This window comes from Molothrus aeneus, chromosome 12 (genome assembly GCF_037042795.1).
Source record: "Molothrus aeneus isolate 106 chromosome 12, BPBGC_Maene_1.0, whole genome shotgun sequence".
Classification (NCBI taxonomy): Eukaryota; Metazoa; Chordata; class Aves; order Passeriformes; family Icteridae; genus Molothrus; species Molothrus aeneus.
The window spans coordinates 9343549-9364224 of record NC_089657.1 but is presented as its reverse complement, the minus strand read 5'-3'; the positions used below and the strand labels follow the sequence as shown (position 1 = coordinate 9364224).

At 56.2% G+C, this 20676-nt stretch overlaps 3 protein-coding genes across 4 annotated transcripts in view; 2 read left to right on the top strand and 1 right to left on the bottom strand.

The window, feature by feature from the left end:
• Positions 1-5670, top strand: part of SETD5 (SET domain containing 5) — a 66558-nt gene extending 60888 nt beyond the window's left edge. Inside the window, exons 23-24 of the mRNA XM_066557933.1 lie at positions 1879-1952; positions 2131-5670. Of these exons, the coding sequence (XP_066414030.1) occupies positions 1879-1952; positions 2131-2727 (671 nt within the window). The 3' untranslated portion in view covers positions 2728-5670. The remainder of the gene's footprint in view (positions 1-1878; positions 1953-2130) is intronic.
• On the bottom strand, positions 5580-17504 carry LHFPL4 (LHFPL tetraspan subfamily member 4). The gene is made up of 4 exons (XM_066557937.1): positions 17050-17504; positions 7887-8123; positions 7682-7698; positions 5580-7376 (listed from the first exon to the last, which is right to left on the bottom strand). Exons 1-4 carry the CDS (start codon positions 17453-17455, stop codon positions 7368-7370), a joined length of 669 nt encoding a protein of 222 aa, XP_066414034.1. The 5' UTR covers positions 17456-17504; the 3' UTR covers positions 5580-7367.
• Positions 17505-18970: 1466 nt separating this feature from the next.
• The window catches only part of MTMR14 (myotubularin related protein 14), a 31187-nt gene continuing 29481 nt past the window's right edge, over positions 18971-20676 (top strand). For both annotated transcript variants that reach the window (XM_066557935.1, XM_066557934.1), the window contains exons 1-2: positions 18971-19127; positions 19203-19348. In XM_066557935.1, coding sequence (XP_066414032.1) covers positions 18999-19127; positions 19203-19348 — 275 coding nt within the window. In that variant the 5' untranslated portion in view covers positions 18971-18998. The remainder of the gene's footprint in view (positions 19128-19202; positions 19349-20676) is intronic.

Sequence of the window (20676 nt, the reverse complement as noted above, 5' to 3'; positions counted from 1 at the left end):
CATGACTTTTTAACAAAACATACCCTAAACTTCTGAATTTTGCCATTCTGCAGTACTTGTAATGCCTTGAGAAAGCTGACCTAGAACAGAGGCTAGACAGAGTTAAAGAATAAAGTAGGGATTTATTAAAAGTCCTTAATGGTGGATACACCTTGGGCAGCACAAGAGCCTGGCCAGGCCACACCCAAGATGAACCAAAAATGGATGACCAGTCACAAGGTCTCACACTTTTATAAATTTTGGTCCATTTGCATATTGGAGTTAATTGTGCAATTATAGCTTTAGCTTATGAAGTTCCATCCTCCTTTTTTTTCTCTTTTCAATTCACTGTTGTTTATACTTTTTGGGCCTGGAGCTTGTAACAGTTGTCCTTGGACAAGCTGGAAAAGGATTGTTTTGTCTACCTACCCTGTGAAGAGAACTTGCTAACACGTAATATGAAGCTTACAGCTACACACTAAAGCAGCACAGAATCTGAAAAATATAAAAGCTAAAACTTAAGGCATCACTTGGAATGTCACCAAACAGCCCCTTGCTGCATCAATGACATTTCAGAAATGGAAGGTGGCACAGGACACATGCTGGAAGCTTCACACCCCAGTCTCTGTGCAGGCCTGTGCCCTGAGGGAATTTCTGAGCCTCAAGAACAGGCAAGGGCTCCATCCAGATCCGTGTTAGCTAAGTGGTATAGCACAGAGAGGACAATGACAGCAGAACCACGGGGCCTACTGGCGCTGATGCTTGTGTCAGTGCAGCTGGGGCAAAGCCAGACTTGTCTGGCAGAAGTACAGAGCAGACTGAGGCAGTGTGTCCTGTTTCATGACTGAGACACATCTGTCATATAAATTTGATACTAATCCCAACACTGTTCCACCAAGGCATTTCAAACACGGCTGCTGAGAATCCCTGAGATGCTGCAGATAAACAGTTTTGTCTCATTAGTCTGCAGAGAATTCTGATGTGAAATCATCTGGTCTCAGCAGCTTCACCCCTCCTGCAGAAAGCAGGATCACCAGCCATGGTTACAGGGGTAGCAGCTGAAGCACACAGTTGGCACACAGTGGCTGTGTCACTGCAGTAAGTGCCTCTTGCCTACCCCAGGTCAAGTTTAGTGATATGGTAGGACAAGAAGCTCACCCACCCTTGAAGTGCAGGAAAGCCTTACTCTGTCAGGAAGCATTTTATTCCTCTTGGTCTCTCACATATCTGAGGTGGATCAGAGTGTGTTGTATGCTGCCGGCGCCCTTCAAACCTCAAAGCATTTCCATCATCTTGGCTTGTTAGAAAAACAGGCATTTCTGAGTTCCAGGAGTATCTCTGTTTGTAGCAGCTCAGTTGGCTTGTAAACCGTAGTCCCCAAAATGGCAGCATGGGATGTCTGTCTTTGGAAGCATTTGGATCTGCCTTTGAGGAAAACCCACCACAGGATCCTGCCGACAGCCCTCTATGCAGGGCAGTTTTGTCTCCTGAGATGTTGCTGTATCCAGTGTGGATTCCTGTAACCAAGACTGAGTGAGAAATTACCGAGTCCCTAGAAACCATCTTCTGCCTCTCATACACTAAAGAGCTGGGGAAGCCCTGGCTGTGTCTGTGCATTATCTCCAGGTGTGGTCATTCAGACAGGCTGGTCCAAGGCAGCTCGGCTTTGTGATAAACCATAGCACACTGGTGTGAGGGGAGCTGCCACTCTTACACATGTGGCTGTTCACACATGTTAAGGTTTCCCAATTGTCTTTTGCTGGGTTTCTTCAGTTTCTGAAATGGTGGTGGCTGGGGAGACTGGAACACAAGGGCTGGACTGTGCAGTGGCATGTGAGAAGGAGCTGCTGTGGCCTCAGTCGGTCGGGTGAGCTTTAACATCTTGCCTGTACATTGCAGATGCAGCAGAAGGAGACACTCCAGAAGCCCACAAAGGACCAGCAGTTTACAGTCCTTCTCGATACAGCTACCAGGTAAATGCTTTCATATCTTATCTGTCCATTCTGAAATAAAGCTTTTATAAGGAGGGAAACAGTGCTTAGCTGCCATTGTTCACAGTGCTGTACTAAGCACCTTAGGATGAGAAGCAGGTAGGAAAGGGGGAAGTCAGCCTGACGTGCATTTTCCTTTTTTCCCACATGCCTTGTTCAGCTGCTGCAGTCTGACAGTCCCCAGGCAGAATCACAGACCCTGCTCCAGCAGAACTCCTCCCCATACAGAGGGCACCTCGCATCTCCTGGATACAGCTACCGAGCAGCAGCACAGAGGACAGGACACAGCCTGTCCCACGGTTCCTCGGAAACATCCCTCTCCTCCACCTCATATTCCAGCCCTGCCCACTCGGTCTCCACAGACTCCTCTGCCCTGTTTGCAGGGAATTCGGGGTATTTCAGCAGCCAGCAGCACTCTGGCAGCGTCAGCAGCAGCCTCCTGAGGAAGAGCTGCCCTGCGGCTGCCAGCCCGGCACAGCAGCCAGCTGTGGACTCTCTCTCCTCGGAGTCGGGCTCCCAGCCCTGCACAGGCGTGTCGGGCTCTTCCTCCGCTCCCCAAAGTGCTCGCTCACTACAGTCAGACTTGCGGACTATCAGCCTGCCGAGCTCGGGGCAGTCTGTGCTCTACCAGGGCTCCCGGGGCGCAGTGATTTCCAATGCACAACACTATCCGCACCGCGGGGGAGGCAGTGTCCATCAGTACAGACTGCAGCAGCTTCAAGGCTCTGGAGTAAAGACTCAAACAGGACTTTCCTAGGGCTGCCTGGACTTCGGGAGGACAAAACTGCCCATAGCTCCTTCCAGTCACCCCTGGAAGTGGCTCCTGGGCTGGTGTTGAAAGCTTGCACCTGATGCTGGGGTGCCAGGGGTTGGAGGCTGAGGTCAAAAATGCACGGGTGAGATTTGTGAGCAGTATTGGCCTCTGGCCTGGTAGGAGAACACAGATTTCTCTGAGGCAGAGACTGTAGCAAAGCAGTTCCCTGACATGTGGGTACATTGCAAAAACAAAAAGAAACAAACAGAAAAAAAGAAAAAAAAAAGAAAAAAAAAAGAAAATGGTTCAAGTGCAATGACTGTGGCACAGCCTCTGTCTCTGGTCCGTGCCCATGGCCACAGTCACACATGCAGCACGGACACAGTTCTGAATTCAAAAGCAGTTTAAAGGAAACGTTGGGGGAAGTTAACTCCCATCTCTTTATAGGTCAGGTTCTCAGTGCGTTCTGGGGAGGGCTTTAATCCGTTACGATCATTCCAGTCACAAGCAGACGAGCGCACACGGCTGCCTTTGGGCTTGGGTCGCCACTGCCGCCGTCGGAGCTTTTCCAGGACGGGAGAGTCTCCACAAATGCAAACAGCACGGGAGGGGTTGGAGCGTGTGCCTGTGGCTGCAGAGGATCCGGGGTGCGCTGTCCTGTACTGCTTCATTGCAGGTCTGTGGTGAACGAGTGTTTTTGAGGTCGCTTAAGGAATCTGTGAACAGGAGCACGGCTGGGGCCGTGCTGCCACGTGCTGCCGCGCCGGGGCTCTCTGGCTGCTGGTGCGCAACGCACAGGGGATGGCCGGGGGCCTGAGCAGTCAAATGATGCTGCGGCACACGGGAGGCTGCAAGGGGCAGTGGTGGGGTGGAGGGTGGGCACCCTGGTCTGTGCTGAGCCAGAGGCTCTCCAGGCAGTGCCATGTGGGGTCTTTCCCAGCCACTGTCACCCACCGAGCGTGGCAGGAGAGCCAGCCCAGACACAGTGCGCTGTGTGTTCAATTCCATACGATTGCCAGCTTCTTTCTCACTTGTTTACTGTAATATCGGGCGTGTTTTTATTTATCTAATTTTATATTCAGTTATAACCATAGTAGGTTAGCTAATATATGACAGGTGTCATCCCTGGTGCTGCAGTGGAACTTCTCCTTTCTCTTGGATAACATAATGCTGTGAGTCTGTCTCCCCTCTCCTTGCAGATGCACAGTCTTCTTCCTCTTTTTTTAGGACTGTTACAGATTTCTCTAATTCACAATTGAAATCAGGTGTTTGTTCAGCCTAGGGGAGACTTTTAAAATATTGAAACAAAGAGTAGCTTTCTCACACTGTCTGGCTGTGAGCGTGTTGGGATGGAACTTGTCACCCCGCAGTTGGGTGTCTGTATACTGTATAACATAGGTGTAAACTTCACTTGGCTTAGCCCTGGAGGTGCAGCCTCCCCTTTCGTGCTCTGAGCAGCACGGGGCAGACGGGCTCTGCCCTGCCAGGCGGCGGGAGGGGGCCCGGGGGGCCCTGCCCAGAGGCTCCAGCACCTTCGGGCGCAGCAGGGGGGCAGGAAGGAGGGACCCTGGAAAGCTCTAGGAAAGGTGGGGGCTGTAGCTTCTTACTCTAGTGGAGTTTTTACACCATGCTGTAACATTTGAACTTTCACAAGAGATGTAATAATTTTGATAATAAAAATACTTAACTTGAAAACTAGTATTGCTGAATTTCTTACCACCTTGAGCACTGGTGCCCAGGACATAGGGTGAGAGGGTGAGGGCATGTAAGTCTCTCTTCCCTGTCTCCTGCAGGGTAAGCAAATCCTTGCAGGAGCAGCCTTGCAGACCTCCCTGCTGCCTTCTGCCAGGTAAGGCTGGGAGCTGCTGTTCCTTACGAAATTCCCTGAGCTTCTGGCTGAGGTTGTGAGATTTTTGGCTCTGCTGCTGCTGTTCTTCTTGCCCAAGCTCATTTGGGGAGGAGATGGATTTGGAGGATGTCTCCTGCACCCACTGCACCTGCTTTAAAACCTGTTTTCTGGTTTCCAGGGTTTTCATACTGCTTGCCTTTTCCTTAGGAAGCCTGACATGGGCTGGCATGGGGCCTTCCAGGAGTGTTTGCAAGTGCTGGTTTGAGGTGCCCACGGCTTCTGGTCTTCAACTGCCCTCACATGTGAGAACGTTCCCCCTGACACTGTGGGACAGCATCTGTCATGGTTTTTGTCCCTTTGTCCCCCAAAAGGGTGGCTCCACATGCACTACTCCTTCCCTGAAAGCAGCTGTGGGTAGCACCAACCCTGCTCTTCTGCCATCTGCAGGGCTCACCTGGGCTGTGAGTGTGTCCCACATCAGGGGAGCCAGACCTGGCCAAAGCTCTCTGCAAGTCCCAGAGCTCCCCGTGTTGCCCTCACACAGCCTGGAATGCTCTCCCCACTCCTCTACCAGAGGATGCCATTAAACTGACTGGCCATATAGTTTTTTTTTCCATCAAGACACTGGAATTTGATGAATTTCAGGAGTTTTTTGATTAATTTCATGGATTTTCCTATCAGTCTATGTTAGTCAGTGAGCTGACAGAGGATTCATCGTGCACTGTGGACAGGCAGAAGGGAGTTCAAAGGCTCCTTGGGATGTATGGGATCCTGCTCCACCCCCTGCTCTGTCTGTGGGACTGACCCTTTCTCTGGGGACTCCCTCTGGCCAGAGCCCCTCCTTGTGTGCCAGCCCATGTGGGCGGAGGCTCAGCTCCACAGGCTGCAGGGTGGGCTCCCCACCACAGCTCAAGACACTCACAGGGGCTTCTGTGGCCTCCCACCTCCTTTGCTGATGGCCAGGAGGAACCCATCCCAACCCTCCCCACAACACAGGGCTCCGAGCTCGTCTGGTTTGAATTATATTTTTCAATAAGGTTTTGTGAAACACTGTATCAAACTTTGTACTAAAATACAGATATATTACAGCTACTGTATTCCTTTCTCCACTGATTTTCTTGGTTTGTTTTTCCAATTCATCTGGCAACAGCACTCTCAAGCTGGCAAGACCCGGGCGCTGCGAGTTCCTGTTGACCTCGTTCTGGGGGGCAGCTGTCAGAGGGACGTGGGTGCCGCTGGGCTCATGGCTGGCGGAGGGCACTGGCAGGAGTGCTGGCACGCACTCCATCCCGGGTGGCTTTGGCTCCCAGATGGTGTTTCGGCACAGCTCCATCCCCCACCGCCCCCCCGCAGGGCCTTAGGGCACCACTTACCTGCTCCAGCCCGCCCCGGTGCCTGCTGAGGCGCTGGGTCCCGCAGAGCCCTTCACTGCCGTCCCCCAGCAGCCTCCACGCTCCGTGGCCCCATCCCAGGACCGTGGTCCCACTCTGCTCCCGGCTCCCACTCGCCTGTTCCCTGGCCTTGCCCAGTGTCTCGGTCCAGCCCTGCCAGGGCTCCACAAGCCCCTGGGGGCCCTGCCCTGGGCCCTGCAAGGAGCCCCAGCTGCTCGCACTGAGACACGGCCAGTGCTGAGGACTTTATTGCATTGGAGGGCTGTGGTGACCCAAGCCCCTGTGGCCAGGGGAAGCCCACACACACGCTGGTCTGGCCAGCAGAGCCACAGCCAGGCTGCAGCCACCCGTGCCGGGTGTCGGCTCTCGGGTGCTGTGTGCGGGCCTCGGAGGCCGCCGGCGCTGCCCGGGGCAGCAGCCACCGGCTCCCCGCACGCCATCACCGCGGGCCAGCGAGGTACAGCCAAGAGGCCGGGGGGGTACAGGAGTGCTCAGGTACACCCGGCCGTGCCGTGCGGCAGGGAAAGCCTTGCTGTCACCAGTGGAGATAAAGCACCGTATGGGGATGGGGAGGGAAGGCGTTTGGCAACAGCCCGCGGCCGGCTCGGGGAGGGGTCTTGGCGGGGGGGTCCTCCTGTGCCCGCCCGGGGGTTTTGCATGTTCAGCTGCTCCCACTTACCAGGGCTTACATTCAACGGCGGCGCGAGTCGGGTGTCCCACGGCCGGCAGCAGCGAGGCCCCTGCGGTCCCCGTGCTGAGGGGAGCGAGCAGCAGCCTGCGGCCCCAGCCACGCACCAGGAAACACCATGTCCTGGGCTGGACTCCCGGGGCGGGGGGAGAGGGGGCTCGAGTCACTTTACCCTGTTTAGAGAATATGAATTTACATGTAAAAGTAGGGGTTGGGCCCCATCTCGGCCACCGGGTCCCCTGGTTGTGGAGACAGGATCACGGAGCTGTACAAAATGGGAGTGGGGAGGGGTCCGGGACCCGGAGCAGCCGGCACGGGGCGTCACTGGGTGCGCGTTCGGGTGGGAGGCAGCAGGTCAGGAGTCCTGGGGATGTAGAAATCTGTTAAAAACTCCAAGACTGTTTTTTCCTTGAAACAAAACCGCAGCTGGATTCTGTTCTTGAACAAAGCGGGTTTGAGGCATCCTCCCCCGGCGGCGGCCCGCAGGCAGCGGTGGGTACGGAGCTGGCAGGGTGCGTGGGATGGTGGTGCCGGCGTGGACATGGAGGTGGCCATGGATGCGGCGGGCGGCTGGCGCATCCCTGGCACGGGCACCGGGGCCCGGAGGGCGGCGCGGGACGCTGTGTGGCCGCTGGCAGCAAATGAAGGGCAGGACAGGGAGGGAGCGCCCGGGCTGCCGGCCATGGGAAGAGGGTCCTGCTGCGGACGGTCGGCCTTATATCCTCTGCAGGGAAAGCACAGCAGGTTGGGGATGGACTTGGGCTGCTCTTACTGCACCATCATGCTACTTGCATGTGCCAGGCATATGCCTGTCCCCATCCCTGCCACCCTGTCTCTGCTGCCTCCCTTCCCCACTGCCCCAGCCCTGCTGCCTGCATAGCCAGGGTCCCTCATCCCATCCCATCCCATCCCATCCCATCCCATCCCATCCCATCCCATCCCATCCCATCCCACACAGACACCAAACACAGTCACACCCAGAGACACCACAGAGGGACAGGGGACAGGACAGTGACACTCATGGCTTACCGCAGTGCCAACAAAATCTGTGGAAACAGAAGAGAGAGAAGTCAGGCAGAGCAGAGGCTCAGCAGCTCCCTCCCACCCTGCCCAGCCTGGCTTGCCTTGTAGGTGACATTTAAGCCAACAGGACCCTTGCAAGGCTGCCAAAGGGGCCAAACCCCCTCCCCAGGCTGCTCCCCCCCAGGATCCCCCCCAGCAGCACGGTGCTGACCTTTGCTCTCTGTCTTGAGCTCCTCGTGCAGCAGGTCGTTCTGCCGGTTGCCGAGAACAAAGGCCAGGAAGGAGAGGATAAGGGCGTTGAGGATGCCGATGATGGCCAGGATATAAGCCCAGCGTACAGAGCAGTCGCCCAGGGAGTACTTCCCTGTCTTCTCCCCACACATGTCCCGTATGGTCTCTGCATCCCAGCCATCGGGAAAGATCATGCAGCCCAGCACCAGGCAGAGCGCTGCAAGAGGGAGAGGAGGGGGAAGCATCAGAGACAATGGAGCGACAGTGCTCGTGCTGAGCCCCCCAGTCAGTAAGTAAGTGCAGCCCATGTCTGGCAGGGAGCCCATCTTGGCCCCATGACAGCCCGGCAACGTGGCAGGTGACAGCCACCACTGCCTCAGGAGCCCCAGGACTGCGTTTTTGGCTGTCCCAAACCCGGCCCACGCACAAATAGGGACTTCAGGCTCTCGGTTCCTACCAGCATCAGCCACAGGATCGGTGGCTGCCCACGGGCTTTCCTCATCACTACAAGCTCCCTGCACGTGGGCAGGAGCTACCGGTGCACTGTGGGCAGGGATGCTGCCTGTGGAGAGGACTGGCATCCCCAGGAGCCCCCACACCTGAGCACCCCACAGCCTGCAAGCACCACTCCCAGAGGAGAGGGGTCACCTTCCCAGCAGGCCCCCACCCAGCACACTGTGCTGAGCAAGGAGACATCAGGGAACACAGGGATGGAAATGCCAAGACAAAGCCTGTGACTATCAAGGTAAGGAGGTGACTTTTTCTGACTACAGCAAGTACAAAAGCTCCTCACCCCATATCAGCTGGAAAAGCTAAAAATAGTAATGATGTTGGCTGTGGTGCCCTGCAGGCAGTTTTGCCCTGAGTTAAGGAAGAAACAAGAGGTTTGTGCCCACACCAGTAAGAAGCTCTCTCTCCATCCCTTTCAGCAAACACCCTGCAGGCAGGCAGCTGGCGGTCTGGCATGAGCTTTCTGGGTGCTGGCATGTGTTTTGCACTGCTTTCTATGGGGAAGGGAAATCCCAGGAGGGAGGTAAGTGCCTGCAGGGCATCACACTGCACCCAGGAAAGGACAGGGATGCTGGCACATAATGTCATGCAGCAGCTGCTGCCTGGTCTCTGACTCCTCCACACACATAGCAAGCCCCCTTGGTACAAGTGTCTGTGGACAGTGGCAAGCCCTGCATTCTGATTTACTGCAGTGCACAGCCCTGGTGCCACCCCAGCACCCCACGGCTGCACAGAGCCAAGCTCCAGCACATCATCACCAGGGACTCCCAGCCAAGCACAGCCTGTCTGGGACTGGGCCAACCCAAAACCATCCCTCTGCAAGGAAACACAGTCAGCACCAACACCGTGCACTGCATGGTAAATGGTGAGGAGCAGCCTGGCCTGCTGCTGACCTGGGCACCTTGGAATAGGATGGCATTAATTCAGCTGAGGGCCTGAATTAAAGGGGATCAGGTGCAGCAGACCTGTGCCAGGGATTGTTCCTGTGAAAGCAGAGATGCTAAGAGGATTTTAGGATCCCCTGAGCTCCCAGTGCAGTGCAGCTGTGAAACAAGCTAAGGTGCTCTGTGACAATCCCCAGCAAGGGGTGGGTTGACCCCCACAGCACTGCTCAGACTGGCACAACCCAGCCTGGAAATGGGCACAGTTATAAGAAATCTGCTGAAATCATAGAGGAGGAGGAAAGGACTACAGGTACACAGTGAGGCTGGGGGAAAACACAGAAAGCAGCAGCTCCAGCTGCCTGGGTGGGCAGCAGACCTCAGCAACAGCCACTCTGGGCCCAAAGGAGAACAGGGCTGTGCCCAAGACAGTAGGCAATTATGAGTTTAAAAGTCAGGCACCAATTTTACCTACACCAGCAAGGGCTTGGGCAGGCTCCCAGCCTTTGTGCACAGCCCTCAGCCAGTCCTTCACAGGAGCAGAACAGCAGCCCCTGGGTCTGTCCCTGGAGCATTCCTGAGCTATTATTCAGGGTAAAGGTGGGTCCAGCTGCCCAGGTAAAGCAGAAACCTGCCAAGAGCTCACTGCTCTGAAAACACCGCAGGTGAGAGGGTCTCCCAGGACATCTGCAGGTCCCAAAAATGTCAGGACAGGCAGTGATGTCATGGTACTCATGGAGGACAGGAGAGAGAGGGTTTAAGGCAAAAGTAGGGCGGCTGAAAAGGTATGGGAGACACTTGTGTGGTGGGTTGTGACAGCACAGTCATGGAGGATGTGCACTGATGGCCACTGCCAGGGCACTGCCTGGCTCCAGCCTGTGTCTGCTTGTTCTGATCCCTCTCATCCCCGTGTGCTGCTCTGTACTGCACCAGGGCAAAGGGATTCTGTGCCCTGTCCCACCGAGCAGTTGCAGGATCTCTGCCCATGCCCACACAGCCCATTTGACAGAATTAAACAACAAATTTACCACTGGGGAGAGGTGTGTGCCCAAGTCACCACACATACCCAAATGCCTCTGCCTGAGGGCGACTGGCCTCTTCCCAAAACCCCTCACTGCTCTACAGCTCCCTGGAAGTGGCTGAGCTACTGAAGGCAGGTGCTCTCCTGGTGAAGAGCAGCTCAGTGCTCTCCTCTTCCCATCTGCCCCACGTGTCCCCAGCAGCAAGCTGAGTCCTCTGCTCTGTCACAAGCAATTCCCTTTTCTACACTCCCCAGGCCACCCAGTGTCCTGGAAACACCTTCCCGTGCCTGCAGCAAGGAGTGACTTTGAAAAGCAGAGCAAGAACAAGGAGGGGATGCCCACACAGTCCACAGGCCTCGGTGCTGGCTTCTCCAACAGGTCTGAGGGATGCAGGGTCAGGAGCTCTGCCTGCCCATCCCTCTAGCACCATTCTGCCAGCACCTACCTCCAAATGCCCCAAGACCTCTTGCAGACCTGCAGGAAAACCTTGGGTTTTGTTTAAAATAGCAAATTTCTATGCCTTGCAACCACAAGAAAAACACCAGGTGATGACTTCTATGGAGAGCCACTATTAAAGAGGAAAAAATAACCCAACTCCTGTCCATTTTGCTTTTTAATTCCCGTTCTTCTGAGCATGTGGTGCCAGTCCTCACTGTCAGTGGCACCAAGAATGGCGGGCTGGTCTGTCACACCCCATAGCTGCCATCCTGGGCCCTGGGCTACAACTCCCTTCCCTAGAGTTTTTCCAATTGTAAAGACAGTTTTGAGAGCAGGCACTTCAGTGATCAGTGGGACAGGGTGCATGCAGAGGGATGAGATCCTGCTGGGGCTGGGGCTCTGACCCCATAAAGCTGGCATTTCTTGGCTTTACAGCTGGTTCATGGCTTCTCACTCCTCAGTGCTCCCTTGTCAAGGTCCATTAGAAACAACATGGGCATCTCAAGGGCTTTTGATATCCTCACAAAATAAATTAATCAAAGGGAATGCAATGTTATGACTCAGGCTGCAACACTGGAGCAAGATTTGAGCAGAAAGAGGAGGCTCCTCCTGGCAGGACAACATCTCCTGGTACAAGGTGCATTTAGCTACTTTGGACTGTCTGAGTAACCCCCATGTTTGCTGAGTACCACTGCCCCTCTCCTGAGCAGCTGTGCCTGCAGGATTAAAATCTGATTTTCTGTATTACTTTTTCTGTCTAGTTTAGTCTGCAGGTGTGAATGAAAACTGGCTTTTACTGCTTCTGCCTGCCATGGGTGGAAGGAGCTCAGGACATGCCCTGCAGCTGAGATGTGACCTCCCCCAGAGCATCACACCGCCACAGAACACACAAACGGGGAGATGTGAGGTAATGAGGGGAAACCAGCAATCACTGCGTCCAGAAAGGGCTTTTTAAACTGGTGTGGGGACAGCACATCCAAAAGCCCTGGGGAACAGGGGCTGGGCTGTGCTGTTGGGGTCTAGAGTGGCTGCTTCTCACCAGAAAACCTCCTGAGAGCTGAGTACCAAAATGAAAGGGGACAAACACAGTCCCCCCTCCTCCCCCTAAAAACTGAAATCCCTCAAAAATAAATCAACACTTAGGGCCACGTGCTCTGGACAGCAAGCACCAGCCATTTACACAGACACAAGCTCCCTTACGGCGTTTTGCTCCACAGGCTGCTTTTGTGCCAAAAAATCAGCAGGATTCAGAATAGAGTTATGAGTTTGTATGAATCAGAACTGACAGTTACTTTATCTGGAACAACAGTTCAGGGATGTAAGCTCCAGGACACGAGCGGCTCAGCCCCTCCCCGCGCGTAGCCAGGCACATTGAGAGCCGCCACGGGAGGGCTGCGCTGCCGCGCACACGGCGCTGCACGGATGCGAGGGATGGGCTGCAGCTCTGCTCCTGTCCCCTCTGCAAGACCTCTGGGTGGTAGGGGGGGAAGAGGGGAATCTTCAGGAAAGCTTTTTTGGGGGTCCAGAAGGCAGTAATTCAGCAAATGCTGAGGGGTTTAGCAGTGTTGTTATTTTTGCTGCAAGGTCAGCAGGTGGAAGTGGTTTGTATATGGGCAATACTTCTCCTTTTGACAGAGAAAGGGCCTGAGGATAAACTGCAGAGTCACAGGATAGTTAAGGCTGGAAGGGACCTCTGTCCCTTCCAACCCTCTTGCCAAGGGTGACCTAGAGCAGGTGATACAGGAACGTGTCCAGATGGGTTTTGAATGACTCCAGAGACAGAAACCCCACAACTTCCCTGGGCAGTCTCATGCTCAGCAGCTGTCCCAGTTACACTCCAAGCTGGTTTGCAGCAGTGGTATCTGCCTCATATTTTTTCATTAAGAATTTCAATGAATGACTTTTATATCCATGAAAACAGTATTTTGAAACCTCAAAGTCTCTGAAAGGACTTGGGTCTCCAGCAAGTCACAGTCAGGAAGATGAGCCTGTCCTGATGTGGTTCAGCAGAGCCACTGCATTGCGGCCAGAACCAGGGAGGGTCTTGGGGCTAGAGCACTCACCCAGGCCAGATCCTCGGGCTGAGGCCACACCACCACACAGCCCCACTATGCTCAGCCCAGCAGCTGGCAACAATTCCCTCATTACTCCTCTCCATGGGTACACCAAAACCATGCCATGCAAGGGATCCCCTCTGAGACTGTAGCAAACACAGCTGAGGTGCAGAAGATGAAGTCCTGCTTAGGGAGCTGCCTCTGCTCTCAGGCCTTGGAAGGGCCCATCCAAGAGGTGAGTGTAGCTCTGAAGGGAGTCTCCCAAAGAAGAGAGTTCAGATGGATATGTATCACCAAATTCTTCATCAGGAAGGGTGGCCGGACATGGCACAATCAATGCCAAAATGCCACCGATAAGGAAAAAGCCCAGCCCTAAGGCCAAGAGCATGACCCCAGGTGGGAAGGCACCCCGTGTGTTGTGTATCCCTAAGGGAGGGAGTGTGAAGGTCTTATCACACTGACTGCTGGACCTGGAACACAGGGAAACACCTTGAAATGTGGCCAGCCAATTCTTCCATGCAAGCAGGATGGTGTGCTCAGCTGGCTGCCTCTTTTGACCCTCAATGGACTCTAAGTACAAAACTAAAGACCCTCTGGAAGCAACCCCGGGTACCACTGAGGGTAATCATCCTGATGGGAGGCACATGGATGCAGTGTCACTCAGAGCTGGCTGGGCTGTCTTGAGGAGCATTAGTGCTGGGCACCAGGACAACTTTGTTCAAAGCTCGGAGTTAACTCACAGGGTGAGTGTGTCTTATGCTACAGCAGAGTATTGGGGAATCAGAGGAAATGCTCAGGCTCCTGGATGGTCTGGTGGTGGTGTATTCCTACGCTCTGATTTCCTGCAGACAAATCCCAAGGGGGGATCACCCTCACAGCCCATTTCTCTTCAAGCGTCATCCCATGGAACTTTCTGAAGGTGCTCCTCTGCTAATTTGGAGTAGTGGGGTGGCATCAGGTGCTGTCAGTCATACAGTTGTTGACATGCTCATGTTAAGGGCCCATCTCTGGTTTTATAACAGAAGGATTTAGCAAAATCTCCAGTTTTGCGTTACTGGGATTTTGAACAGGGCAGATGGCCACATTTCAATTTGCGATAAAGCAGAGTCTTTCCTCTTAATTAGATCCAGTTTCCTCCAAGGGGGGCAGTGGCTTTTGAGCTGGAGCTTTCTGTCAAGCTCTAATTAAACCCTGCCTTGATTGTTGTCCACTAATTAGACATCGATGATTTTAAGTTTGTTGGTTTTTTGATTTTTTGAAAGAGATCCTGAATTCCTCATCCTCCTCTCCCACACTCCTGCACTTGGTTTTTCTCCTCTAAAGAGCCCATCCATGCCCACAATCAGCAGCTCGTTACTCTGCACCTGCCATCCCACAGGGGTGGGGTGGGGACACCTCTGCTCCATCTCTCTGCCCATCACCTGCCTCACCTGGCCTTCACCAGTGAGACCAAGAGACTTTGTGCCTCACAGTTGCTTCTGCGGTTGTAGTGCAAGTCCTTCTTCAGCCAAACCCTCACTGAGGCAGGAGGAATTTCCTTTCCTTCTCTGCTCCTACAAACTCTCTGCTCTGACAGAATCCTCCAACCTCCCAGCCAGGTGAATCTCTGAAGTTTGCCACCATGATGTGCCAGAGCCTGTATCAGGCTATGTCCCTGCAGTAAGATCTGGCCTATGGTACTCTCTCTATAGGTCATGGCAGCTCATTCTCCATGCACAAGGTAACACATCCACCTGTGGCTGCCTCAGACATTCCCAGGGAATGCCTGACCCTGCCAGACAAGCCTCTCTTGCTGAGACACACCACACCACCACCTCTGCATCCAGGCCCTCTCTGACAGGAACATCAGCCTGTCCTGTAGGACAGCAGCTCTCTCAGGCTGTCCTGTCTCAGGGTAGGGTGGAGGGCCAGTCTATTAATGGTGCCTTGGACTTTCCCCAGCAGAGAAGCCATGGAGCCATGCTGCCCTGGGAGAGCTCCGGGCCAACCTGGCCTGGCTGGGGCCAGAAGAGCCAGCCCATAGCCCCACTGAGCTGAGCACTCAGGGTTCTCACAAGTGCAGTTGTCAGCAACATGTGTAATTACAAGGTGCAAAGTGTGACCAAGGACAAGCCCCAAGGCAAGGTGAAGGGGTGACAACAGCAAAGTGCTGTCATGGCCACCCAAACCTGAGCCAGGACAGGACAGCAGGCACTGGAGAGAAGACCCAGAGCTGCCTCCAGTGCAGTGCCCTCTGCCACACAGCTCCCTGTGCAGCAGTAGCAGCTGGGCACTCCACACCACTTGATTAAGCTGCCGACAATCGGTAGGATTTGAGTTCTGAGCTTGCTTTAAACTGATAAATCTTCAGGACGGGGAAAATTAAAGATGAGGGAATTTCCTGATAAGCCAAGGCAGCTCCAGGTCTAGATCTGGGTGAGGGGAGGTCAGGCTTTCCAGCCCAAGCCAGCTGCAAGGGAAAGAACTGGGCTAGCTGAAAGGTCCTCACACAGAGGGGCTCTATCCTTCCACATCAAGGACTGGGGCTCTTCTCACAGAGGGGATGAATGGGGTCCTTCCATTAGGAATAAGGGGCACTGTAGGTCCTTCCAGTGGAAGCTCAAGGTCTATTCACACTTAGTATGCAGGGGAGAGTAAGTGTTTGTCCACACCTGGTAAAACTGTGCAGAGAAGGAAGTGAAGGGTGTTGCTACAAGGGAAGTTCAAGATCATTCCTCAGGATCTTTCTCCCAAAAGGACAGACCCTGTGTGAGGACACTTTGGAAGTCTGTGCATAGGGGGATACTTGGGATCCCTATCAATATAGGCATCAGGTCCCCTTCTGAGGAAAGGTCTGAGTTATTGTACAGTGTCACTTTGAGGAGTGAGTCTGTGACAGTCTTGGGGTACATCTACAGTGGGGTTTCATTTGTGGAGGGACCTAAGGAGGATCTAAAGACAGGATCACGACTGGGGCGCGTTAATTACTGGGCTTGAGTGGTCATGTCTGGGGAGATGTATGGTGTACCTCTGTGGGAAGCACTGGAGAGAGCTGGGAGAGGCCTGTCCTCATAGCCCTTTCATGATGCAGGAGAGAGGGGGCCTGGATACAATATGGCTGTAAGGGGGAGCTGAAGGGTGCTTTTACAGGGATGGGGGATCCATGCACGGGCTTTTTCCAGTGGTGGGATCCCTTTGGGGGCTGAGTGTTCCTCTAAAATGACTATCTCTTGGGGACAATCCCACATCTCTGGGGTTGATGGGAGACTAGTCCTTGATATGGAGTGTGCTGGGGTGTCTGAATCCCCAGGGATTCAGGGGGCTGATCCAGTGTGTCCTAGGCCATGTTGTAGGGTGTCCCAATGCTGGTCCTTGACTGGAGTGTACTGAAGTGCCCCAAGGTGAGTCCCTAGCCCAGGATATCCTGAGGGTCCAGACTGTCCAGACAGCCCAGGTGTCTCAGGGTCAGTACCTGTTCTGGGGTCACCTGACATGAGTCCCTGATCCAGCTCTATGGCTGTGTCCCAGGGAACCTTATGTTTCCCTAGGGTCAGACCTTGCCTGGGGAATCCCAGGCTCCAGTGCCCCGAGCAGGGGTGACCATTCCTGGTGCCAGTGCCTGGTCTGGATGTCCCAGGAAGCCCCGGAGTGTCCTGAGGACATTTCTTGGCTGAGAAGACCCATGGCCCTACAACATTTGTACCTGTCCAGCTTCCTTGAGTGATCCCAATGTTCCCTGTGGCCAACCTCTGCCTGGGGAGACCCAGGAGCCAGTGCCTAGAGTCAGCACCTGTTTGTGGTGGTCTGTCAGTGCCAGTGTCCGGCCTGTTTGTCCCAGGAAGGCCTGGGACATCTTAAGGCCAGCTCCTGGCTGGGATGCCCTATGGATACACAGTACCTGTACCCAGCCCAGCTTTCTGGAGCAGCCCTTGTGTTCCTTGTGGCCAGGGGATACCAGGGAGCCCTCGGTGCCAGTGTCCCAAACAGGTGCTCATCTGTCAGCACTAGCACCTGGCCTGGGTGTCCCAAGAAACTGTGGGGCTGGCTCCTGGATCCACGGCCCTGCAGTGCTTGGACTCAGCCCAGCTTCCTTGAGCAACCTTGCTGTTCCCTGTAGCCAGGGACCCCACTCCCACTGCCGGGGGTTCTGCGGGTGCCGCACGCTCAGCGCTGCCCACATTCTCCCCACCCCTCCCCGCCGCCAGACCCGGGGCAGGCCGGTGTTCCCGGTGCCGGTGGTTCCCGGTGCCGGTGTGTACCTGCCAGCAGCTGCATCCAGGCGCAGATCTTGTAGACGGTGGCGGTGTTGCAGAAGAAGAACAGGGCGAAGCAGGTGATGCAGCCCAGCGTCAGCACCATGGAGAGCAGCACGAAGAACGCGGCCGCCTGGAAGGCGCCCGAGGGGATGGTGCTGAAGTCGGTGAAGGAGCCACGGCACGACAGCTCCCGGCCCGCCAGCCCGCTGCCCACGCAGTAGTGGAACAGCCCGAAGTACCCCGGCTTGGGCGTGTTAACGCTGTCGCCCACCCAGTAGGGCTGGATGAAGACCACCACGTTGATGATGGCGAAGCAGATGGTGAAGATGGCCCAGAGCACGCCGATGGCGCGCGAGTTCCGCACGTAGTTGTCATGGTACAGCTTGGAGGCTTCCTGCGAGGGCAGCATCCTGCCGGCCGCCGCTGCCGGAGGGCGGGAGGGGCCGGGGCGGCGGGGAGCCCGCCCGGGGTCGGCGGGGCGGGGGGCCCGCGGCCTAAGAGCGCCCGCGGGCTGCCGGGCCCTGCGACACCAGCGCCGCCATCTTGGCTGCCGCCTCTGCGCCCCGCGCGCTCCCGCCGCGCGCGCGCGGCCGTGCGCCCCCCCGCCACTGCGGAGCCGAGCCCAGCCGAGCCCGGGCTAGAACCCGTCCAGCCCCGTCCAGCCCAGCCCAGCCAGAGCCCAGCCGAGCCCGAGCCGAACCGAGACCCCCCGAGCCCGCCCCCCGGGGATCCGCTCCGCCGCCTTCTGCTGCGCTCGCCTCGGGCTCGGCTGAGCGATGGGCTCGTCTCGGTTCGTCTCTCATCTACTCGGCTTGGCTCGGTCCGGGGCACCGGGCCCATTCCTCTCCCCCGGTCCGGCAGGACCGTTCCCCCGACCGATCCCGCCCGGGGTAGCGCCTTTGGCCGGAGTGCGCCCGCAGGGAGCGCGTCCATCCTCCCACACCCTTCACGAGTCCGGGGGAGGCCCACGGGGTGCCGGCGTAGCCCCCCGGACGGGCAGCAAACCTTCCCCACCCTTCTGGCGGGGACGGAGCCAGTAAGGTGCCACCACTGTGGCTGCACCCCCTCTGGGACAGCAGAAGTCGACCCAAAATCTCTGACAGAGCGAGGCCAGGTACACGGCTGTGCCAGCTCAGATGTGGTGGAAGGGCTGGGGTGCACAGCGTGCGCCAGGCTAGGTGTGGTGAATGGCTGGGCTGGGGTAAACAGCTATGCCAGAAGTGTCACACAGGCTGTCAGCACTTGTATGCCGGCAGGTGCCCGTGCGAAATCCTGCCACCGCCCCGTCACCCTCACAGCTGTCCCAAACCCAGCAGAGACCAAACCATGTCGGGCCAGTTTCATCCTCAGGCAACGAGATGCACCGCGCTAGCCGCAGTTGAACTCGGCTGTCATTAAATGTTTGTGAAATTCGCAGCTGATTTGCAAATCAGACATATGCAGATGAAAACCACATTTTATTCCCCTGCAAGAGCCAAGGAGCCGTGTGCCTCCGGCTGGGCACGGGCAGTGCCCGTCACCCTCGGCACGCACAGCCCGTGACACTGCCCAGGCACACGAGCCAGTGCCGCCCTCAGCCGTGTCCGGGCAGCGATACCGCTCACCCCGCAGCTCCTCTGCCACGGGCTCAGTGTGTGCGACCACACTGCGGGAGGGGCTTCTTTAATTAAAACCCGTTTCGGGAATCTTTCTTTAGGGCAGCGCCCTAGGCGCGCCCGCCAACGCCACGGTCGGACCCACTCGGTGAGGCCTGACAACGTTTGCCGCGTCTCGCTGCGGGTGTAAACGCGGGGCCGCAGCAGACCCCGGTACCCCCGGAGCGGGGCACGGTACCCCGGGGCGGAGCGCGGCGCGCCCCGATGACGCCGGGAGCGGGCGGAAGGGGCGCGTCGCGGGCGGGCGGAAGCGGCGGGCGGGACGATGGGCCCGAGGCGGCGGTGAGCGGCGCGGGTATGGCGGCGGCGGCGGCCCGCGGCTGCCCCCCGGCGGGCTCCGGGGACCGCTCCCTGGCCGAGCTGCTGCTGGAGTTCTCCCGGGCACAGTACCGCGCCAAGGACGGCGGCGGTGTCGCCGCTGCCAAGGTGAGGGCACCGGGGCTCGGGGGGCGCGGGGAGCGGGGAGCGGCGCGGCGGGCATTGAGCGGTGGCTCTGCGCAGGTGGAGCGGATCGAGCGGCGGTGCCTGGAGCTCTTCGGCCGCGATTATCGCTACAGCGTGATCCCCAACGTGCACGGCGAGGTCTGCGCCCACTATCCGCGGCACATCGTCCTGCTGGAGCGCGACGCCGGCGCCAGCCGTGACTCGTAAGGCCCCCGGTTCCCGTGTCCCGTCCCGGGCAGTGACGCCCGGCGGAGTTGTTGTCCCAGGGAGCTTCCGCGCCCGGCGCTCCGAGGCTCCCGCCGGCCGGGGGAAGCCCTGCGGACTGCGCTGCGCTAATTATAGCCGGTGGTGTCAGCCGCTCCCGGGACTCCCCTCGCTGCCTGCCGGGGCTCCCGTGGGGCTCCTCCCAGGGCTCTTGGGCCGCCCTGGGGAAAGCTGCCAAGCTGAACCTGTTACTCGGGGGCTGAGAAGGAAACGGGGCTGCTCCAGGGCAGCACCAGCTCTGCTGCATATGGCCCTGGAGCAAACCCGAGCGCAGCCTTGGCTCCTGCTGATTGTTGTGTTGCAGCTTGCCCGAAGGCTCAAGGTTGTGAGCAAGCCTGTGTGATGCTCTCCCCGCCTTGATGAAGTACCTGTGGTCTTGCAGCAAGGCCTCTGATGTGGGAAATTTTAGTGTGCAAATCATCTCGGGGCAGGGGGCTGGCTGATAGGGGCTAGGCAGACGAGACAGTCTAGACAGATATTTCTGCCATTCCAGACCAGGTTCCAGATTATTTTGTCTCTCCCCGCCATGGTGAACAGGTCAGTGGGCACTGAGGTTTAGTGAGCTAATGGGAAACATTTGTTCAGTTTGGTGCACATCTGAGCCAACACATCTCTGGACTTTGACCCACAAGCTCAGGATCATGTTGGTCTCACTTCTGGCTGAGTATGAGCTGCTGCTTCCAGCTCCAACCACAGCCTCTCATTTTTACCTTTTCCTTCAACAAAACATAATGCAGTTTTGCAGTCCTGACTGTGTGTCCATGACAAGAGTGATGTGTTCAAAAGGAGGGTCAACAAGTCCTTCTCACATGTCCAGCTGCTTTGCCTGAGGAAGGAAAACCATCAGCTGCCATGCTGACACGTAGGCTGGGTGCTGTAGGCGGGGGTCTTTGGAAACCAGCCACAACTGACTGCCAGGTGGGAGAGCTTCTGCCTAACAGTTGGATGAGACTAGAAAAGATTAAACCCCTTGCTGCAAAAAATAGGAAACTGAAGTTTGAAGCTATTAAGTGTAACTAGGGGAAGCTTTAGGGAAGAGAAACTGAGTGCTTCTGCTTTTCCTGCTCTTGCAAGAGGAAAGGATGCTTAATTTTTCTGACAAGTATTCAAAACAAGAGTACCTACACTTGGTACCCCATTTTCTTCTGTGACCTTTGCAAGCCAGCAGTGACAATTAACTGTATTTATACTGATTATTGGTGAGTTTTGATTTACTGTCTGAAAGAGAGTCACAAAACCAGACTACACTTCCTGATTTCAGCATGAT